This window comes from Epinephelus lanceolatus, chromosome 21 (genome assembly GCF_041903045.1).
Source record: "Epinephelus lanceolatus isolate andai-2023 chromosome 21, ASM4190304v1, whole genome shotgun sequence".
Classification (NCBI taxonomy): Eukaryota; Metazoa; Chordata; class Actinopteri; order Perciformes; family Serranidae; genus Epinephelus; species Epinephelus lanceolatus.
The window spans coordinates 21,082,415-21,105,910 of record NC_135754.1 but is presented as its reverse complement, the minus strand read 5'-3'; the positions used below and the strand labels follow the sequence as shown (position 1 = coordinate 21,105,910).

Sequence of the window (23,496 nt, the reverse complement as noted above, 5' to 3'; positions counted from 1 at the left end):
CTGACCTGGATCTGAACCAACTGCAGTCACATGACACATTGTTTGGGTTAAACATGAGCATGTTACAGTCCTGGAGGATTATTAATGTGCACCTCCTCCTGTACTGCCTTAATATGCACATTCAGCACATCCAATGCATCAAAACATTGTTTTCTAGTTGGAGCCACGCCTCGTTTTCAAACTGTATGGTTTGACTGAAATGAACAATGACAGCAATATAGTCCACGATGAGCAGCACTAAAATCAACCTGTGTAGTTGTCCCTCCATTGTGACATTAAAAAGTGTCACATTTATCTTGCAAGTGTACTCTTCTTCAACGATTTGTTTACTACCTGGATTTTTCCCTCATGGAAATTCTGACCAATCAAGAGCAGCTTTCTCGCACAAGGCATTTGATCTGGTCCGCTTGTAAATGCTGCCGTGAGAACACGAACCAACTCTAGGCAATTATACAACTTTGTAACACAATGAGTCCCTGATTTGGACCAAAGCAAGACAACTCTAGGTCTAAATCAAAGCGAAGATTTTTGTGCTTAACATAACCACACAGTACTGTCACAACATCAAAATGAACATTTTAAATGTGGCCGCTACGTAATAACATACAAATATTACATATCTATTATTTACGATGCCAACATTTATTCTGTGTGTTGGGTTGCTGTGTACAGCCTCACAGAGCTGCCAGCGTTTCCTTGAGTCTTGTTTCACCACAAATTCTACTCTCTGTTTGATTGAACCATGACAAATTATTTAACATGTATGTAATTTGCATTGCTTACTGGTAAATTGCTATTCTTTTCACAACCCCAGTCTGATGCAAAGACTTCAATACCAAGGTCATCAATGCACTGAGTCAATTAAATATGGAACATGATGCTTTTTTTCCACTGGAGGATCAAACAGAAAGGTCAATCCAATCCAGTCCATTATACATCAGTACACAGGAGAGGAGATACATTTGATACAATAAATGAATTAGTGAGAGCTGTTTGGATTCATGCAGCTTTTGTAAAGTAGTGTGTACAATTCATGTGGTATTCATCCCCTTTTACTGGTTTCCCTTCTGGTTACAGGAGCAGCTCCCTTTCACTTAGTCCTGCCCGACAGCGGAGGGAGACCAATTACTTCAGGACCCCGCCCATTTCCAGAGGGAAACACAAAATATCCACAAATCTCATCGATGGATCCAGAGTGCCCAGCCACGTCTACAAACACTTGCAGGAGGATGAGTCAACAGACATGGAGTCCATAAGAAGGTGAAACTTTTTGTTGGTTTTGTCGTGTTTGTTTGATCCACAAAGAGGAAATTCTCTTTGCCCCTCTCTACGCTGGTGTCAAATAGCCGGTGCAGTGACACAGACCCGCGGGCTAACCGGGGTTAAGTTGGAGTGGCAGAGGGATAATTTTGGGGGAAATGAGTTTGCGACTGAAATGCTCGCAGTTCAAATCCGCAAACTAGCTTATGAAATCTGATCCAGGGAAATAAATGAGATCTGCTGTGCCCTCCTTCAACTGGGACTGTCACAATTAATTTGGAGAACACACTTGATCCCAGCCGCTCAACAGTATCGTGGTGCTGGGGAAGTCCAAGAAATGAGTCTGTGTGTAATCCTCCCTGCACTTGCCATTGGGGTTGTTGCTGTGAATGAAAATGTGTTTTATCTGCGGGGGTTTTTGTCAGGGTTAAAAATACAACGACGGCGCCAAAGCTAATTACCAGATGATGCATGAGTTCACATGAAGATGTCCAGAATGGGCTGATTTTTGGCTCACACTCGAGCATTATGTGGATCATGGTTCACATATCAAATAAATGATTACATTTCCTGTCATGTGCAAGTTAAATATGGAGCCATACTGCGTGATTGCAGCCTTCTAGAACAAGACTACAAATTGCCAAGGATTAATTTCAGGCATTGACACATCTTGAATTCTCCTCATGCTCTTCCTGATGTCGAGTGAGGACAGCGAGTTGCCCTATTTTCATGGCTATCATAAGTGAAGCACAGCTACTGGCGCTGTTTCAGGGAGCTTTAAAAGCAGGGAGGACTTTTTGGCAGAGCCACCTCTCGCCAGTTGGCTATCTAGGGGCTTAAAATAACTTACACATATTAGAAGTACAGTCTGATGATCCTTTCTGGCGTGGGTTCAAAAAAAAAAAAAAAAAAAAGGAAAGCTCGATGTGAAATCCTCTCCGACTCATTTGTTATTTGTTGACGAATGTTCGCCCCGTTTCCTCAAGGAGTGTGGAGATGATCCATGTGCATCAGTTTTCTCTTTGCCTCAAAGATCTTGAGATTATGAGTAAGATTGAAGGAAATATTTAGCTTTCACTGTTCACTCAGATGCTTGTTTTACTAAGAGGAATAATGCAGAGTGTCAAGCAGTTGCGCTGGCGTTTCCTCTTAAACAAGAAACACTAAAAACATTGAATTATTTTAGCTTTAACATCCAGATGCAGCAGAGATCTTTAAGCCCAAGCAAGGCAGTCCTATTTAGCATATGACTCAGAAACAGCCTAATTTGCTGTCATTGTGTGCAACTTGAGGGATGGCACTGTTATCAGAAACGTCTGTCATTAAAGCAGTAGTGTCCCTTGTGCATTCTGCACACTTAAAAGTGCCTAGCAATGTTTCTATTAGCATGCCAACCCGATTGAGCGCTACAGTGACTTGCAAGATACACTGCAAGCTGCCAAACTCTTTATGTGACCTATTTCCATAATTTACATTTTTAAACAAAGCTCCATGGAGCTCAGCAGTTCTTTCAAATGGTTGTGCGGGGAGATCCTGCAGGAGCATAACACACACACACTCGTGTGCACACACAGAATAAATAAACAAACTAATAAAGAAACTAATGAGATTTTTTTTTTTAATCACAAAGGCAAAATCTGTAAGCTATAGGCAATTAAACCTTACGTAGCCTTTTCAAGTGTTCTGGAGAGGAGCTGGAATAAGAGGGCCTCTCGTCTTCTTGGGGATAAGGCTGCGTTTGTACAGTTAAACAATTTAGATCTCATTAGCCATTGATAATTCCCGCGCAGATCCATCAGCCGAGTGTATCTCACCGGCCTTCAGGAGGGCGAAATGACGTATTTCTCGACTTACCAGCCATACAACAAGCTACCAAGCTCACAGCCCCTTCCTCCTCCTCCTCCTCCTCCTCCTCCTCCTCCTCCTCCTCCTCCTCTTCCTCCTCCTACAGCCCCCACCTCTCCCTTGTTGCCATGGATACACCCTCTCATCTCTGGAAATGAGAAATGGGAGGTGGAAAGTAGAGTGAGAGAAGGGGGGGGGGGGGGGGGGGGGAGTGAGGAAAAGAAGGAAGATTGTGCAGAGATGATGAGAATGCAGTGGAGGAAAGATGGAGGCACAGAGTGCGGTAGAAAGTGTAAAAAAAAAAAAGAAGAAAAGAGCGAGGCAAGAACAGCAAACAATGACAATTCTCTTCCATGTTTTTGTATTTTGTGACAATAAATCCCCGCAGAGTATTGTCAGTTTCATTATCCGGTGTCAAAACATATATTTACCCATCGCAGATAAGGACTGAGTTGAAGGCAAATTTGCTATGGGAGTTATTTTTAGATATGTTTTGATCTGCCGGATTTACCTCCAGCTTGCATTCGCCCTTCTAATACCGAGGGAGGAGTGGGAAAGTAATTCAATTATTTAAACTTGGTTATGCTACAAACAGTCTCTGAAGGCTGACAATAACACTGGCTGTCTCCTAAGGCTTTGCTGGGGTGATTCTAAATGTGAATTGAGTCCTCAGTAACAATATTAACTCTTGTGCACATTCGACTCAAATACAAACTCACCCACTTGACTCTGGATAAGTTTTGCCGCTCTGCTGTATTATTTCCATCCTGAACACAAAGCCTTTTGAGCTTGTAGTCACCGTTTCATGAAACTCCACTTGTACTTGAGGACAGGATGCATCACTGTGTGAACATATATATATATATATATATATATATATATATATATATATATATATATATATATATATATGTATGTATGCTGACTCCCACCCAGGAAACACACCTACATTCACCCCAAATGTCACGTTATAAGCTTGTAAGACTAGTTGTGTTCTGTGAGATAATGAGGGTTGGGCTGGTGTAAAAATATGAGACAAGTTTGATCTTAAGCCACACTCCAGACCGGACCAATACATCGAATTTTACCACTAGAACTAGTCACACTTGACTCAGCAGCTGCACCCAGATGGAACATAATGACACTCTGTCCTAACAGCTAACAAGCGTCTGATTAGTGCATAGCATCATGCAACATACAAGCTTTCTGTCTATACTGAATTTATTAAATATGTACTTCTGTTATTTTATGTAACAAACCACGTAGCTAGCAGCTGTGCGCACTAGATGGGATTGGAGACATAACCACTTAAAAAGATGGGTGAGGCTCCCCAACTTCTTTATTAGCCCTCCTGTATTTGTTTTTATCTTTGTCACACTTGAATTCTACAAAGAATCCAATAGTTTCACACTCACTTAAATTTGGTCTGTGGTTAGGGAAAATTTGGGGTGGCATTCTGGCTCTCTTGGTCGTAAATCGCTCTTTCACTCCATCTCTCACTGATGGCACGAAAAAGGGATTCATTCTTTCAATGATCTTTTTATCAATGGTATGTTCTCATCATTTCAGCAGTTACACACTAAGTTTGACATACCACCTCATTTTTTCAGATATTTACAGGTATGTAACTTTGTCAAGCAAATCACTGCATCCTTCCCTAATATACCTATCAGTTCGCCAATTGAATCTATATTTTTGTCAAACCCACTGATCAAATGAGGCATCTCTGTTATTTATAATGCACTTTTGTGTCTAGATTGTACCGTCTCCCTAGATTCTTTAGAAGTAGCCAGGGCAAATGATTTGGGGGTTGCTTTTTCAGAAGACTCAGATGGGTAAGAAGCCTATTTGATGTCTTTGTAAGTTTGTAACATTATTTTTTAAACAGAAAACACACGTTTTATGTTGTGATATTTACTGAAAATGACATAAAATACAGTCAACAGCAAGCAGATTGTTATAAGCAATGGTCATTTTCCAGAAACTTTCAGCTTCCTGTTCATCCACATCCAGCCAGCTGCTACCTTATTTTGTTTTTTGTAGTGAAATAAGAAGGTATTGTATAGATAATTGCTTATTTTACCCTCATGAATCAGCCGTTTTTGGTCCATTGCAGCACTTTAAAAGTAAGTGTCAGGTACAAATAGAAGCAAAATGTTGCCATGTTGGCACAGTTTTTAGTTTTGAGACACTAACTCTGCCATGTCTCATCTCGTCCCCCCAAAAAACACATGAACTTTCTAGTAAACAACCATAAAGAAATTTGATCTCCTCCATGTTGACGACACCCTCCTCTGCTCTGCAGCAAATTGCACACAGTCTGTCAAAGCACTAATGGCTCCGTTTGTCCATTTTTAAACATAATATTATGTCATATTGCATATTACCAGTGCAATACAAGTTGGATTTAGCATTGTGATGCCATCAGCACAGGTTACTGATGTAGACTACTTTTCAATTTACCAGAATGTGTCATAATGACAAATGGCAGTTCAGCTCAGTTCAGTTTGCATAAAATCAAACCAGTTTAAGCTGGTACACTGAACCACAACAGCAAAACTGGAAATCAGCCCAAATCTATAGAGATTATTTAACCAAAATTAGAGCACACATGTCCAAAGAGTGGAATATTTGCCACATTCACACACAGGCCAGGATCAAGAATCAAGCAGCTGTGTTGCTAAAGCCTTAAATCTGCGATAAGGCATTCATGAGAGACGGATTTTCCAGTTTAACATTCATGCAGCAACAGTACAGACTGCCCATCCTGAGGATTATAAATAATTATACAAGATTATAAAAAAACAATACCTAAATAATGATCGTGTTGTTTTTTGAGCGGAACAATGGGGGGAATAAAATGGTAAAAATCACAAAAGAGCAACAGCTTTATCTCCATATTCCATTTTACTCACTCTCTGTTATTCCTCTTAGGAAATGAGAGTCCTGGATGAAAAGGTCACAGTATAAATGACTTGGTTTCTGTTTCTCACTCTGCCATTTCTATTCTGTCTTCTGCCTAAAGGTGTGATTCCACCGGTGGAAAGGTCGGCGGCCTCCTCAACAGGACTTCACTCTCTCACTTCGCAGCCAGAAAGGGATGGACTGAGGTTCCATGCACCCGTCTGGATAAGGGAACAACCTACTTTCCACCTTCCTTGCGCACCCGCTCTGTGCCCATCATCCCCTCGCTCCAAGCGTGCGACCTCGAGGCAGGGAATGTGGACACGAGCCAGCGGAACCAAGGAGCGATCCTCAAGTGGCACCCGGCGCTAGCTGGAAAAACAGCAGTGCCCATGAGCAATTCTCCCTCTCCTCCCCGTGAGACTGTCATGCTGGTGCCTGGTGTCATGCCCAGCAGTGTTAGCCCTCCTGCCACCAACACCACCGTTACACTGGGGTCGGAGAAGAATCTCAGCTCCACACAAACAACCTGCTCTATTGAAATCACAGTGGAGCTCGCACAGGAATTAAAACAGAAAAGCCTTTCCAGCTCCATGAAAATGTCCGGGCCTCACAGTGAGATCCACCGTGGTGGCACAAACACTCTGGAGGCTGGGACTGCGCAGGGGTCGGAAGGGAAATGCGTCCAATATTCAGCCAGAGTTCTGCACACAGGTGGTGGGACCAGAGGTTTGAAGGCAGCAGGCCAAAGAGAAGCCCAGGGACAGTGCCAAGGTCAGACGTCTCTCGTGTATGGAGGCGCAAACCACTCCTTGGCCACCAAAGGACCCAGCTGCAGAGGAACTGGAAATGCTTACGCCAAGCCCTCCGCAAGCTGATTGGATTAACTCTGTAAAGCTTCAAAGACACTGTTTCCAATAACTGTATACCTTTGCTGGTGGCACAGGATGGTTAGCAGGTGGGACCATCTGTGTGGCCACACGGACCAATAACAGATGGCCGTCCATTCTGAAAGGAACACGAACAGATTGAACTGCAGACGAAAAAAATATTGACACAGCAAAAAGACATCAAATTATAAAGAAACAGAGACAAACAAACACACATTGTGAATAAATGTGACTCAATAAGGAAAAACAAAACCGTGACTTGAGTGGGAGCTTGACTTAAACAGTGTATTGAAAAAAATGCCACTATTTAAAAGGAGCTTCTACTTAGAAACCAAAATAGTGTGTCATCTCTATGTTGTTTCTCTATTGTAAAGAAATGAAATTATATATGTCATATAATATATGTCATATAGACGTATATATATTTGACATACAATTGTGACAAAATAAAGACTAAGATAACAGTGTTAAATAAGGGCTTTGTTCATCTCAATCCATCTTTATTACCTGATGTGAAGAATGCTTGTGTTTGTAAATTGTTGTCTTTAAAAGTATTTAACTGCCTGAAAGATGGTTTCATAAAACTGGGCTGTATGTGACGTAGAAAGATGCAAATACTTTTAAGATTGGTGCTGTATGAGCAGAGAAACCAGAGAAAATGGGCTGTGGAATTTGTTGTTGCTCCAGAGGTAGAAAACCTACAACTACCAGAATGCATTGCACCACACTGGACCAATAAACACTCCCGCTGGTGGGTGACATCATGCAAGCTTGTCAGTTTCTACACAGGAAACAACATGGCAGCCGACTGGGATCAAACACTTTGAATTACAGTTAAATGGTAAGCTGAGATATGTTTCTGAACATGTTCGGAGAGACGCAGCAACAGAGTGTTGGTTCAGTTTTGATCAGCACTGATTAGTTTAATCTGAGTTTGAGAGAGAAAGATGGGACGTCTCTCTGTCTGTGTTCATGGTGGCAGGCAGATGAAAAAGCAGGAAGTACAATCTGTAGTTCAAGCAACAGCCCTGGGGACAACCAAAATCTGCAAAATGTGTCTTTGAGCTGAGAAATGAGCAGCGAGATCTGGGCTCTGGTAAGATGAAGGGAAGTTTACCACAGTTAATTTACACAGTGGTTCTCAACCAGGAGTCCAGGGGATAGTTTATGTTGGTGAGGATTCTCAGTCATCCAGGTCATGGTAATCATAAGTGCTGTATCGTAGGCAGCTGGACTTGCTAGAGTGTCTTGAAGACATTTCACCTCTCATCCAAGAGGTTTCTTCAGTTCTAAGAGTCTCAGAGTCTATAGAGTTTCAGGCTTTAAACTCTGCGTGGGTGTGAACCCTTGCAGAGTTGTTGAGGTTGCATGTGAGTCATTGACCCACCTGGCCATCTTGTGTGATGGTAGGGTTAGATGGGTCCAGGCGTGAATGTCAAGTGGTCAAATGACGACTGAGAATGGTTGTAAACTCAGAGCTCACATGTGACCTCCACGACTGTAAGGGTTCATACCCACACAGAGTTTAAAGGCTGCAACTCTGCACCAGTCTGTTAGAACTTAAGAAGCTTCTTGGATGAGAGGGAATAGTTTATTTTCTCTATTTGACTCACTACAAAGGTGAGCCCAACGTGAGTAATCAACCAGGTCTCACTCCGAGGTCGTCGAAATCAAGAGCTTGGGCAGTGACTTGCAGCATCAGACACGGACGAAAGAAGCCATCCTTTGACATTGGCATGATACTTGGCTGGTTGCTGTTATATTTTAAGAGTGCTCAGCAGCATCAGGGGGAAACATGGCGGGACAAGAATGAAAGTTAAGGCGGCAAAAGTTCGAGGAGGACGGGTGGGAGGGATGGTGGATGGGTCCAACAAACATTGACCTTCACCCCAGGAGAGTGGCGTTCGCGTCCAGTAAGATTATAAAGCCAAACCCTGTTCTTTTTACCTAAACCCAACCACATGCATCAGTTGTTTCAAAAGAGACTGTATGTAAAGGGTAAATTTCCTGTGAAAACAGAAGTGTATTTTGAAGAAAGACAATGCATGTAACAGGCAGAACTTGACACACCATTACCAAGAGTACTTTGCACGTCATATCTAGACATGAAAAGTCCATGACCAAACGTCTATATGTGATGAGGTTGGAGTGATGCCATGTTCCCACTGGACACAGGTGCCCTGATATGTCAGTTGTTGCACAGCCACCTGTCAGCAGTCGCCTGGCCGTTCACACCAGAAGCACCTTTCTGCTCCTCTGTTATGTTCTGTTCACATGTAGAGCTCTGTCTCCGACTGCTTTGTGTCTGCTCGTCTCTCTTGCTCTTCATTTACAGTCCAATATGTGGAAGCACTGGGCGCATATTTAATCTTTTATCATAATCAGATCATTTATATCATATCTAATATATCCTTCATATCGTTCACAGTAGATCATCAGTGTGTTTTCATGGATGCTTTCATGTTGTTTACACCAAATTCTGACCCTACCATCTGAATGTCGCAGCAGAAATCCAGACTCATCAGGCAACATTTTTCCAATCTTCTATTGTCCAGTTTTGGTGAGCCTGTGTGAACTGTAGCCTCAGTTTCCTGTTGTTAGCTGACAGGAGTGGCACCTGGTGTGGTCTTCTGCTGCTGTAGCCCATCTGCTTCAAGGTTGGACGTGTTGTTGGTTCAGAGATGGTCTTCTGCAGACCTTGGTTGTAACCAGTGGTTATTTGAGTTACTGTTGCCTTTCTATCATCTTGAACCAGTCTGGCCATTCTCCTCTGACCTCTGGCATCAACAAGGCATTTTCACCCAGAGAACTGCTGCTCACTGGATATGTTCTCTTTTTGGGACCATCCTCTGTAGACCCTAGAGATGACCCTAAACCAGCCCATCTGGCACCAACAACCATGCCACGTTCAAAGTGGCATGGTTGTTGGTAAATCACCTTTCCTCCCCATTCTGATGCTCGGTTTGAACTTCAGCAGGTCGTCTTGACCATGTCTACATGTGTACCTAATAAAGTGGCCAGTGAGTGTTTATTACTAGAGAGTGAGTGTTTGGCTGCCAGGGTAAAATAAAGGAATGTGGGCCTGCCTGTTATTTTGCTGTCCCAGCAACAGCCATCGCTTGGTCAGCTTGATCTCTGCGGTCAGTGGGCGACACTGCTTAGCAACTGTAGTTGACAGCTACAGAATTCTGGTCTTAATCATATCTAACAACCAAAAGCTTTTCAGATGGGGCTCAATGAAAAGAAGTCTTATCAAATGCATGTCAGTAACCTAATGTGTATCAATAACACTGCATTTACACATACTACCCACATTGTTATGATACTGAGCTGGATGAACTTCAGAAAAGTATCCTCTTAAGTATTCTGAATAATCAATATAAATACCAAAGATGTTCAAATCACAGCTAACACAAAATATGCCAAGGTTAGGGTGAATCTCAGTTTTCCCTGTATTTCCATGGCAACAGGCACCTGTAGCATGCACTGGATCTAGTCGAGCACCTGTTTAGCTATCCCCCTTACCAGGACCCTAAAAACAGCCACAGTAATTAAGTAAAGCTCATTATTTTTGCTTCAGATATAGGCAGCTGCTCTCAGGTGTGTGTGTGTGTGTGTGTGTGTGTGTGTGTGTGTGTGCGCATGTAGTTGGAGGTCCACTGAATTAATGAGGCTAAAGACGGTGCAAAAAGGAAGGAGTAAGTACTCCCCTGAAATTATCTCCTCTCTTTTATTCTCAAATTTAGCAAAAAAAAAAAGCAATGAAGGTGCCAACTGAGCGGAGGATAATTGCTAAAGTTTTCGGTGATGGAGCACACTGCAACACTCCGTATGTGAAGAAAAAGGTATTTCAGCTTGTACTCTTTATTTCCCATGATGCACTTTACGCTATATCCATAGGCTATGAACACAAAAGGAGATCAACTTCACTGTTTTGAATTATAACAGCAGCCATGAGGTTTGTGGATGGAAATGAAGCAAGCTGAGTACAATTCTTTATTTATGCCTCATTTACGTCAGATTCAGTATATCTTAGTTCCCTCCCTCTCGGGTTCGCCATGACTGCTGGTGAGGGAAGTTGTACAGGACTTACAAATGGGTATTATTGAGACTTCCTCATCACTGCTCCGCAGAATAAAACCATCTTGAGTCTATAAGAAGGTTTTTATGAAGATTAAAATGAACTTCATTGATCTCCCAGGGGAAACTGTGCCAAGGCAGCTGCAAAGTAAAGATAAAATTACCATAAATAGAAAATATTTAGGATTCTAAATACATACAGTAACTGTTGGCTAGACTGGATTCGCCACACATTTCACAGAGTCTCCACCTTTAAAGATTTGCATACTGTATTTACCCTGCAGTGCGAGACCATAAGGGAAGGTGTGCAAATACAGGCGAGCGTCAAATTAAAGGAAACCAAGCGTACTATTTATGGTAACTACTACTTTGTATGCAAAATTGTCAGATATTATGCAAACACTGAGAGCACACGGGAAATACCTGTATCTTATAAATATGAATGTCCTCATGTCCATTACCAGTAGTTTATATTTGACAACATATCCTCATCCTCATATAATACCTTCCAATTTATAACCTAGGTTATGTTAGGTTTAGGAAAGGAATCATAATTGGGCAAAGACTGTATAAAAAAAATGGATGTAGCTATCATGACATCATCCATTGGTTTTTGGTCTCCGATTTTGTAGTCTGAGTGGGTGGAAGTTCGCTGCATAGATCAGCCTCTCATTGGGCGGAACGAGCCACCCGCTGAAGTCCCGCCCTACCACCTCCGGTTGTGTAGCAGTTTTCAACCGTTTTCAACACGTCCTTTACTAACTTTTGCGGTGTTTGATCTTGCGGGGATGTAGCCATTTTTCTGCCATGGTTCGCGTCCTGTAGGTGATATTTTTGTGGTCGTGTTACACCAAAACCTGTTTCCCCCCGGCAATATTTTTGCAAGCGCACTGTTGCTGTGGCACCGTCCAGAACGATTGTGATTGGTTGAAAGAAATACAAGCAGCCAGGGTGTTTTTTCTCTCCAATCTCAAAGTGAGAGTCGGCCCAGCCAGACCTTTCTTTTCTTGAGAAAGGTCTGGTGAGCAAGACTACCAATTTTGCAACCTCGAGTTTGGCATTTCTGTTGTCTCCATCTTGGAATTTTGGAGTCAGAGGTGACCATATTTGGACAAGGGAGTGGATCTGACTCATGGACTGTGATGACGCCTCACAGACAGCCTGTCACTTACAGTAACCACGCCCTTAATCATGCATAACTCCTAAGCCTTGAAATCATTTAAATGGTTGGCTGTAAACATGTTTATTTCCGCTGTAATGCCAGGCATTTTGGCGTCTTGACTCACTTTTGGAGCCAGCCCTAAGTGGCCATTCAAAGAACTGCAGTTTGGCATTTCTGCATTGGCTTCATTTTTCATCCCCAGAGGTTGCCACTTGCCGTTGTATTAAAACATAACAATGTGACATGACAACATGTGATTACATACCGTGACGAAACTTAAAATCTGACTTTTAGTTTCACACAGGACATGAACCCCCGTCTCCTGGGCCAAAGTCCTGTACTTGTTTGCCCATCCTCCCTTTGTGGACTTAGTTGCTCTTTATACTACATGACCTGATTCTTCTACTACCTGATTGTAGAAACTGTCAAATGTTTTTGGCGCACAGCTCTTTTGGCTTTTGTCTGTATGTACATTTTTAGTATAGATCCTACGCACTGTTTTATAAATGAGACCCCTGGCTAGAATTCCTTCAGTGCTCCTTGTTGAGGAGATATTTATCAGGAGCTGAATTACTCGCAGAGATCTCTCCCTCTCCAAAACAAACAGATTGGTGATTTAAACCGGTAAACACTGAATAACGCAGTTTTACATGAAAAATCTGATGCTGTTTGGCTCATTGCAGAGGGGCTGCTAACTACAGTGGATGATGTGAAATCATGAACAGTCCCATATGGAGCCAGTATTTGGTTTGTCCTTTCTGGGCTACTGTAGAAACATAGCAGTGCAACATGGTGGACCTTCCAGGACCCACGCTCTGTGTAGAAATAAATGGCTCATTCTAAAGTAATAAAAACACGCTAATTCTTATTTTGAGGTGATTATACACTAAAGACAACATACTTAATATATTCCATTTCTCCCAATATATCCCCTAAATTCTATGCACTGCACTTTTAACTGGTCTTAATTGGTCATCTTACTTTATTAACATTCAATGTGAAAGCAAACCATAAAGTACGGCACATTTATTCTAAACAGTACAGTGTTGTAGTCAAATTTAAAACTGGAAGCGACGGTGCTGTGATAGATTCCTGTCAGAGGAGTCTCTTCCTAGTGTGGCGCTAATGAGAGGCCATGTGGCTTTGCAAAGGAAGGCATCGGTCTTTGATCACAGCTCGCGCTAAAAGCCGGAAACGCCATTTGAAGCGGCAGTCAAAAGAGTCTCGCTGCTGACTGGGTTCTCCCGCTGAAGGACAGAGCCGAGGAACCAGAGAGAACCCTCCTGAAGCGACGGTGACTTGGTGAACTGTAGCTGTTACTGTAATCAAGACACAGGAAATGAGAACACTGAAGCCTTGGTGCAGTCTATGAAAAAAATATGACTTACATGTTGCATTGTTGCACCTTGTTTGGGCTCTTATATTTGAAACACGTTTTCTGAAAGATGTGTTGCAAGATCATTAAAGGATGTATGCTTTTATGTTGATGGTAACAGCACATCTGAGCCCACGCTTAACACAGCCAACAAGTCACAACTGTGGGTCCATTTGGTGACAACGTGAGGGGAAGCTGACTTTGTGAGGGAGCACAAGCAAGGACAACAATGAAGAAGATTAAAAAGTAAGTGTTCTCATTACCTGAAATCAACCAGGTTTGTTGGAGGTGGGCCCTGTAGCCATTCGATTAATCCTCACCGGTGTTGACTCTTTTATGTTCCCGAGGATTGTCGCACACACACTGGTCTCCCTCGCCTGGTGTGAGTTGAATACTAATGTGCCAGAGGTGCAGGGGGACAGTGAGGTTCCCCACCAGATGGCATGGAGATTATGAGGACAGCAGGCCAGCATGTGTAATGCAGCACAACCAGTGCGGGTGTCTGCTAACATCTCTCACCAGCTCACCTCGACGTGGGATATCAGGTGATATTTAACATATCCACCGGCTCCTGTCAATACAAGTGGCAAATTTCTATCCCTGTGATGAAATAGGATTTGTTTGGTTTTCGGTGACGACTCAGCTGACATGAGCAGAGCACGTCTGTCAGTTCAGGCAGGATCTCCTAGTGTGCAGCCAAACCAATAAACACACCAAAAGCAATGAAATATTAAGCTATTCTGTCTGTGCACAATGCATCAGTGGGGCTTATTTCTAACACTGATGAATGTTTAATGTGGTAGAGATAGCGTTTTTTATTTTGATTTTCTTGCCATCTGCCCTGCACGCTATATATCTTATCCTGAACAGGAAAAAAAAAACAGAAAGTTGCACCAACTCTGCCGGCTGTAATGTCCAGTGTGGGAGGAGAGGTGGGATTGCGTGGGCATATACAGAATATGTAGCTCTTATAAAGCTGTTTGATCCTGTGATATTAATCATTTTAAAATAACTGCAGAAGTTTTAATAGTTTTAGTTGTGCATGAGGTTCAACACATTTGGTGTTCTGTGTCTCATCAGTAATTGAATATTAGTACGGACATTCATGTGCCACACCATTTACTATATTACTCATTAATTGTTACTCTTTTCAAAAATATTAATTTTACATTACTTATTACTCACTGCCAACAGTAATTTGTTACACTACTTGTTATATTACTTTTCCGTTGCACCCCATAATATAGGTAGTTCCGTATTGCCCCAAAATTCAGATGTGTGCCTCTGTGTGAATGCCAGGGTAATCGCCGGCAAGTGTAGCTAAGTGTAGATTGCTTTTTTTTTTTTTTTTTTTTTTTTTTCCTGTGGGTCTTCTGTTGCCTGTGACCAGTATTTTTGCCAAAGTTCTGCCTGAAAGACGGAGAGTCACTCATGGAGCAACATTTTATCCACCACATATCCAGCTACAAGCTTCATTACTTCTTTGTAGCCTGCAGCCGTCCACAAGTAAAATCCAGTTCAGTCAGGAACACTTTAGCCAAAGTAAACTTTATTCCATTTGCAGTATTATACATTTGGTGGTATGGCTCTGTTCTGGGGCCTCTCTGCCTTTCCGCAGGCCTACACAGAAAGCTTCTTACACGCGCCTATGTTGAAAGCCTAAGGCAACAAGAGCAGCAGTAAAGACCCCCCATGAAAAGGAGGAGCTGGGGTGGAGGTGGGTTGCAAAGTGGCTTGCAGAGGAAGCAGCAACAGTAGGCAGGCCAGAGCAGTTTAAATAAGGCACCCTGAATGAGATTCACCAATTGGTTGCATAGAAAGGAATCATGTGATCTATCAGCTGACTTTCTTCCATCAATCAGCTGCTCCATCAGTTGATTGGGCTGTTTGAGATCAGCTGATGTTGCTGGGATGTGAGCTGAGCTTGACATTGTGTCCTGCCTGAACTAATGCTGTGCTCACTTTGTGGTTGTTTAGCCAGAGTAGGGTTACAGCTGATGTCCTTCAACCACCCTCTTGGCAAGGTCGACGTGCAATATTTGCGTATATCCAAAAACGTGTTGATATCCAAGTCTTTCATAATGTTTAAAAGTAGATGTGTTTCTCCTTCTGACCACAAATGAGGGCTTTTTTTGACCATGGATCTCTACTTCAGCCCTGCAAACAAACACATTGTTTGAATGAAAATATAAATATAAAAGTGAAAAATAAAATCCTGCTGTTTTTTTAACACATTTTTTGAATGAAAAATATAAATATACATTTCTGCTTTAACAGTTTTACTCAATTAAAATAAAAAGTATAGTGCAGCTGGTCAGCTTTAAAGCCTGCTCAGATTCAGTTTTACTAGGAACTTACTTAGCCTTCCCATTTTGTTAAAGTGCAGTAAACAAAACATGCTTATATCTAAAGTGCAGCTTAAACAATTTTATCCAACTCCAATGGCGTTGATTATTTCTTTAGCGCGATGGTCAGGGAAACGCTCTTTCTTTTTAAACGACGACGATATCGTAATTTGCACCAGATTGCTTTTTCTAGTCGTGCCGGTTAACGTTCAAACTCGGGTGGTGTCGCTTTAGATGCGTTAGCATATTAGACGTGTTTCCAAGTACATACCCGACCGCTGTTCTGCAGTGTCGGCACACTGCTTTTGTCTTGTCAACTTGTTTATTTGCATCTTTGTATTTTACCCTGGAACCAAAGTGTTCCCAAACGGAGGACTTAAGGTTTGCGGGTGGGTCTTCAGGTTCGTCAGGCTCACTTGCCATGTTGTCAAAATGCGGAGAATGCGCTGCACAAAGTGAAAGTAGAGATTTACGGGACTCCGTCCGTCACTCAATTATGTCCGTCGGGGAACTAGATATTTTAAATGGTTCGGCTCGCAAAAACGGAATTAAAATAAAACAAAATAAAATAAAATAATATCCTGCGCCCAATAATTCGGTACAGGGTCGTGCCGAACCGGAAGTCGCGTACCGAACGGTTCGACACAAATACATGTACCGTTACGGCCCTATTTGTTATGTTCTCAAAGTTGTTTTATTTTATGTATAGTCAAGCTTTTTCTGCTGAAAATACTTCAGATTTCCCACCTACTTGAGGTATTCTCCAGGAACAACTTCAAAAAGCACTGAAGTAAAAGGAGGGGAAAAAAATACAAACCACAACCAGGACAATTTACTGTTTTAATTATTAGAAATTGTACTTGTTTTCTACTTACCCTGGATCGTCACATCCTGGAGGAGAGGCAAAGTAGATTGGCAGGTTGTTTGGGAACTCAGACCTGACCAGTGTCTGACCCTTTACTTGATATTCAATATTTGTTGATTGAAGACTCTAGAGAGGAAATACAGCAGGTGTAGCTGAACAAAAAAATGTGATATGATGGACTAGATGGGATCTGTTTCTATGTGAGAATGTACTGTATTCTGTGGACAATTCAATTGACCTATGGCTAAGCCCCGCCCTCAAACACAATCTCTGCCTGGATGTTCATTGAAATGCATTACAGAAAGTCAGTTTTGTTTGGTTTTATGAGCTTTTTCGGAAAATACTGTAGCACCAAACTAACAGAGAGACACTCTTGGTAAAGATGGTAAAAAGGCCGTTATCCTTTTCTCATATTCTGAGCCAAAAACCTTAACTTCAGTGGCACTTTAACTTGTTGTCTTTGATGGCGATGGCAACGAGATGCGGTTCACAAGCATACACTGTGACCTGTAAATTTTGGCTTGTAATTTAAGCTTTTCCTTGACCTTCTCAACAATAAAATGATGAATATATCCCTCTAATGCGTAGTTTAGGCCCTTTTGGTTACTTCTCAATGTCACCTAATCGTTATGTCCCCAAAACTCATCAATTGCCTCCTGCAAAATGCCGTGTACTGTGACACCTGCCATAGCGCCCAGTCACTGAATGTTGATAGTTTGTCGAGTGAGCGGCACTGTTGCCAACTCCTCAGTAAGAAAAGTAGCTATTGGCTGTCCTAAAAGTCGCTAGAAGTCGCTAAATGACATCATCGCCTAATTTGCATAATTGTCCATATGCATGTAATTGTAATGGCTGCTGTAGGAGAGAGGAATAACGTTGTGGGAGAGAGCCAGTGGCGGTTCCGTGCATGCGCGATTCACTTGCAGTCTGGATGTGGAGGGGTTAACGTCTCCTGCTCTAACTGCTGCTGGGAGGGAGGACTGGGCCGTCTGTGAGTGATTTGGGGCGAGAGAGGAGCCCACGGCAGCATCCGCTGCTCGTTGAGAAGAATAAGAATGATATGTGCTCTCACAACAGAGTCTCCAGAAGTCTTCAATAACATCAGAAAAAGTCGCCAGATTTGTCACTAGTCGCTGTTTTGAAAAAGAGTCGCTAGAGGGGTCTGAAAAGTCACTAAATATAGTGACAAAGTCGCAACACTGGTGAGTGGAGGGAGGCGTGGCTTAGCCATAGGTCAGTTGTCTTAATCGGCAAATGCTACATTTGGAATAAGGCCTAATTTGAAATTTCCAAACAGAACATGCTGTTTACATGACACATGTCAAATTCAGAATATTGTCATATTCAGAATAACAGTGGGATATTAGTGCGAGATTTCAGGCATAGTAGGGTGCAGGGTTAACACAATAGTTTCAGTGTGATTGGCTGATCAGCAGCAGCCATGGCACCATGCTTTGGTGCCCACATGCTGATCAGGAAATTCCCTCAATGAGTAGGAGAGACAAGGCAGTTTGGCTCAGCTTTGTTTGAGTGTCTGTGTGAACTGCAGTTCAAAGGAGCAGCAGTTCTCAATCAGAGCTGATTGAGTGCAGGAGGTGTGTCTTGTCTGCACTCAGGGCTGTGTGTGGCCAAGACAAAGCAGACAGCAGAGACAGAGCTGGGCCTTTTGAACACTTTTGGTTAATTATACCTGCTAAACAATATGTTGTTATTGTCTTTGTGAACATTTTAGCATGCTGACATGAGCATTTAGCTGAAAGCAGTGTTGTGCAGCCTCATATCTGGCTGCAGACAAATCTCTGAAGATGGAAAATGTAACGGAAAAAAACTTAAGTCTAACACCATAGTCAAATCAAATCAAATCAAATTTATTTATATAGCACATTTAATAACAACCACAGCTGACCAAAGTGCCGTACAAATTAAAAAAAGAATGACACACAAATATATAGCAATATAACATGTACACAAATGTAAAACAGGATAAAACTGATAAAAACAATTACATACATAAAAAAGATAAATAAAATACTAAAATATTAAAATCACAACAAACAACCAAAGGCCACTGAAAACACATATGTAAGATACGTACATAAGATTTGTCTCAAAAGTGTCAGTGGAGGGGGAGTGTTTGATTGAGAGCAGAAGGCTATTCCAAAGCTTTGGAGCAGCTACCTCAAAGGTATGATCTCTCTTACCCACCAGCCTCCATCGCGGGACAGTTAAAAGGCCGACTGGAAGTCGTCACGCATGTGACGTCATTTGAAACGTCATCAGGCACGTCATCAAATACGCTAATGGCATTACAGTATGGAGAAATGCTCTGTATTGACATAAGAATTTGCACTATGTAAATGCATACAATATGTGTTGTATTTATTAATGTTATGTTTTACAGAAGATGTAGCTTACAATGTCACATTGTCTTATTTTGAGAGCTACAATATTCACTATACTACAGTATTGTTTTTTAAAAAAATCACATTTATTTTCTACTTTTGTCATTAGCCACAATTTCCCACAAAAAATCACATAAAAATGTTGCAATTTTTTTCTTCTTTTTTTTTTTTACAAAATTGGCTGCAAATTCAAGGGGTTTTTGCTGCAAGATCCTGGAGGGACTGAATATACTGGGGTACCAGCCCCTGTATGGCTTTAAACACAAATAAAAGAACCTTAAAATCAATCCTGGATTAAATCTAAATGTTAAATCTAAATCTAAATGTTAAATCTAAATATTAAATCTAAATCTAAATGTTCTTGGTGAAACTAAATATTTGGCTAATATGCATATTCACACTGCCGGTCACCGGAAGTACCAAAAAAAAAAGCTTGAGATGGTCAGACTGTGTTTATAGAATCAAATAACAAATTAAAACCAACTTATCAGGGGAAATGAACACTTGAACATACATTAACGTGATAATAACGACCTAAAATAACAAGAAACATGTTTGGAGAAATTTTATTTGTCGTGTACTTTGAGTTTTTAGTGTCCCTTCGGAGGGACTAACAACCTAAGCTAAGCTAACAACTGTTAGCTGTTAGCCCCGTTAGCGGTGTCTGTAATGACTCATTAACTCTTAAACGGTCCGTGAAAAAAAAATTTTTTCTAGCGGATGTCTTAGTTACAACATGATTGAGCTAGCAAAGCAGTTTTGTGTTGCGATGTGTGGTATTTATTCAGTTTTGGGAAATCACAATGTCTAGAAAGCATCAGTGGCTGCAGCAGCAGCAAAGCTAACATCTAAATATTTAGTTTCACCCAGAACATTTAGATTTAACATTTAGATTTAGCATTTAGATTTAACATTTATATTTATATTTATATTTAATATTTAGATTTAGCATTTAGATTTAGATTTAATATTTAGATTTAGATTTAGCATTTAGATTTAACATTTAGATTTAGATTTAATATTTAGATTTAGCATTTAGATTTAGATTTAATATTTAGATTTAGATTTAGCATTTAGATTTAACATTTAGATTTAGATTTAATATTTAGATTTAGCATTTAGATTTAGATTTAATATTTAGATTTAGCATTTACATTTAGATTTAATATTTAGATTTAGATTTAGCATTTAGATTTAACATTTAGATTTAGATTTAACATTTAGATTTAGATTTAATATTTAGATTTAGCATTTAGATTTAGATTTAATATTTAGATTTAGATTTAGCATTTAGATTTAACATTTAGATTTAACATTTAGATTTAGATTTAATATTTACATTTAGCATTTAGATTTAGATTTAATATTTAGATTTAGCATTTAGATTTAGATTTAATATTTAGATTTAGATTTAGCATTTAGATTTAACATTTAGATTTAGATTTAACATTTAGATTTAGATTTAACATTTAGATTTAGATTTAATATTTAGATTTAGCATTTAGATTTAATATTTAGATTTAGCATTTAGATTTAGATTTAATATTTAGATTTAGCATTTAGATTTAGATTTAATATTTAGATTTAACATTTAACATTTAGGTGCCACATTTAATATTTAGATTTAACTATTTAATATATTTCTAAGTTAACAAATATTGCTGTAAATGTGGCAAAAGGTGATGTTAAAAAATTCACAACACTTTTTTAAACATTGTTTGAAGCTAAATGTGGCAAAATGTTGATGTTATTTTCAGCGTGAGCCACTTTACAAACGGCACCCCATAATCTTCCATCCTGCTCCTGGTAAAAATATTACACCAGGCTCCCTGTAAGGAATAAGACTTATAAACAGTTCCTTATGAGTCCACAAAAAAACACAACTCTAGAAACACAAGATAAAGGGCGTCATATGTTGACAGCATTCTTGTCAAATCGACATCAATATACCGTAAAACTTCAATTAAAAGCCTAGTCCCAATTTAATGCCCAGTCCCTTGACTAGCCCCATGTAGCTAAACATTTTGACAAAGTTCTTTATAGAAGTTCTTTGGATGTATAAACAAGTTGTTGGCTACCCACTTGAGCTAACGTTAGATAGGTGCTTCGATCACACATACAAATATAGATGTTTAAACGTTTATCAGTATGGAGATGCTACATATTGTTAGATTGGTTAGATTCTCCACAATTCAATTGTTCAGTTTATTTTAACTGAAACTACAGTATGAGCACCAAAGAAGACAGTGAATCATTGAGATTTGCTAGCCTGGTAAACAAGAGAGATGAAAAAAAGTGGTGACTCCCTCCTTCTGAATTGGTCATATAGTACGAATATGTGTCCATTCCTCGATTACCCTGTAAGTTATTTATATTGTCTCATATTCCAAGTTGTAAGTATTGTTTTAACAGGATAAAGTGATCAGTATGTTGGATGCTGTAAAACGAGCATCGTGACACTCTCTCTCTCTGATGCAACATCTCTCAGAGCTAGATCAACTGAATGATTCATAATTAATATGTTATTCAAAGCCTAATTTTTATAAAAGTAATATTCATACCAAATGAAATAAACAATTAGATTGTATTTCCTGATCTTTGCTGAGCAACAGTTTTGTGTGAAAGGAATTAAAGGCCTGTCCCAAATATAGGCCTGCTGATTTCAGTGATTTAAGCAAATAATAGCCTGGGCTACTAATTGAAGTTTTACGGTAATCTGTAAAGATAAACTGTACTTGTGTACAAACTTTACATTTTGGATTTTGTCTCCTCAGATTGCTGACAGCCTCTGTCGGTTAGCTGAACTATTTTAGTAGGACGGAGACGGTAGGGATAAGAGGGATGCTCATTGGTGGATCAGATGTACACCATATTAAACACTGACTCTTGTTCACTCCACAACTCCACCGGTTTCTCCTCCTCTCCCACAGTACAAGAGAACCAAGACTTGTTCACGTTCCTGCACCTCCCCTGAGTCCCCTCCATGTTTACTGTCTACCCGCTTTGCTGCTTCGTGTTTGGTGCTGGAGAGAGCACAGCTTTTGGCTGTTGACACTGCTCATGTCATTAAACTTCAGTATTTGCATGAGCCAAGACTAAACACTTAAAATGATATTAAACATGTTTGTCAGAATGTCGAGACAGGAGAAAGACTGAGTTAAGGCAACTCAGTGAGTTTTATGAACACCTTACACCAAACATCTGAGATCATGAGAGCACTAACTGTGGTAGAATTGGAAAGTTGTCTTGGACAATAAAACCACTTGAAAAGTCTTTCAGTAAAAGGTGGGCAGAAGTAGAGAGAGCAGACGGTGGAAAAATATACCCCACAGATCAAGAGAGGGTCAGGAAACTTTTTGTGTCTGCCTTGTCTGGACTTTTACAGCTTTTAACATAAGAGGTTTGTCACTGTATGACTCTGTAACAATGGCACACAGTCATGAGCAGATAGAGGACCTTCCTCTTTTAGTGTGAGCAACTGACATGACGTGACATTTACCAACAATGCTCTTGACAGCTGATTTCTTTTTTCTCCATTAAACTCCAATGTAGCTGTGCTGGAAATACCTCACTGTGACATCCCATCATACTTTCAGTCAATTATCTATGCGAATAAGACAAGGGCTCATTTTCCCATTAAGACCACTTGCAATATATCATCTCATATAATGCAGTATTTAGACTTAGAGGGATTAGGAGAACATTGTACAGCAGTTCACATGTAGTTAATTTATCAGCCGAGTTATGCATCAGTGCTTAACAACAATGGTCCATCTGCTCCCCGCTGCTACAATGTTGCCCAGACATTGTGAGCTAGAATCAATAAACAAATGTTTACTAACAACAGGGAATATGAATTGCTCACAGTGCTTGCATTATTGGCAACACAGAGGCTCCAGTGTGACACGAAAATATTTCATAAATGCATCTGATTATGTGGTGGTTACTCTTACTGAATGCACAATATGTACTTTTCTGCCACTGGGGTTCTCTCAATCAAAAAATTAACAAGACAGAGTTTAACTGCAGTCAGTTTCTCCTGGTTGGGATTCCTTCAGTGTTCGCCAAAACAAACAAACCCTGTGATGAAAACTAGTAAAAAACACTAAATAAAGCAGCTTCACAATAAAAATCAGCATTTCTATGACGGCTTGTCATAAAGTGGCAGTTAGCCCAGCACCTGCTAATGTCTGCTCAACTTTTTTCTCTGGTAACTTAAGATCCGGATGTTCAGGGGGGGATTACCGGGAGCCAAATTATCTGCAGAGGTCTCTTCCTGTCCAAAAAATAATAATAAAAAAAAAAGACCCTGTGATTTAAACCAGTAAAAACGCAGCTAACCCAGCTCCTGCTAATGTGTGCTCACTC

General features: G+C 40.5%; 1 protein-coding gene across 2 annotated transcripts in view; it reads left to right on the top strand.

Moving 5' to 3' along the window:
• The window catches only part of nrg3b (neuregulin 3b), a 312,090-nt gene extending 304,740 nt beyond the window's left edge, over nucleotides 1-7,350 (top strand). For both annotated transcript variants that reach the window (XM_033610813.2, XM_078163170.1), the window contains exons 8-9: nucleotides 1,078-1,260; nucleotides 6,131-7,350. In XM_033610813.2, coding sequence (XP_033466704.2) covers nucleotides 1,078-1,260; nucleotides 6,131-6,887 — 940 coding nt within the window. In that variant the 3' untranslated portion in view covers nucleotides 6,888-7,350. The remainder of the gene's footprint in view (nucleotides 1-1,077; nucleotides 1,261-6,130) is intronic.
• Nucleotides 7,351-23,496: the final 16,146 nt, after the last annotated feature.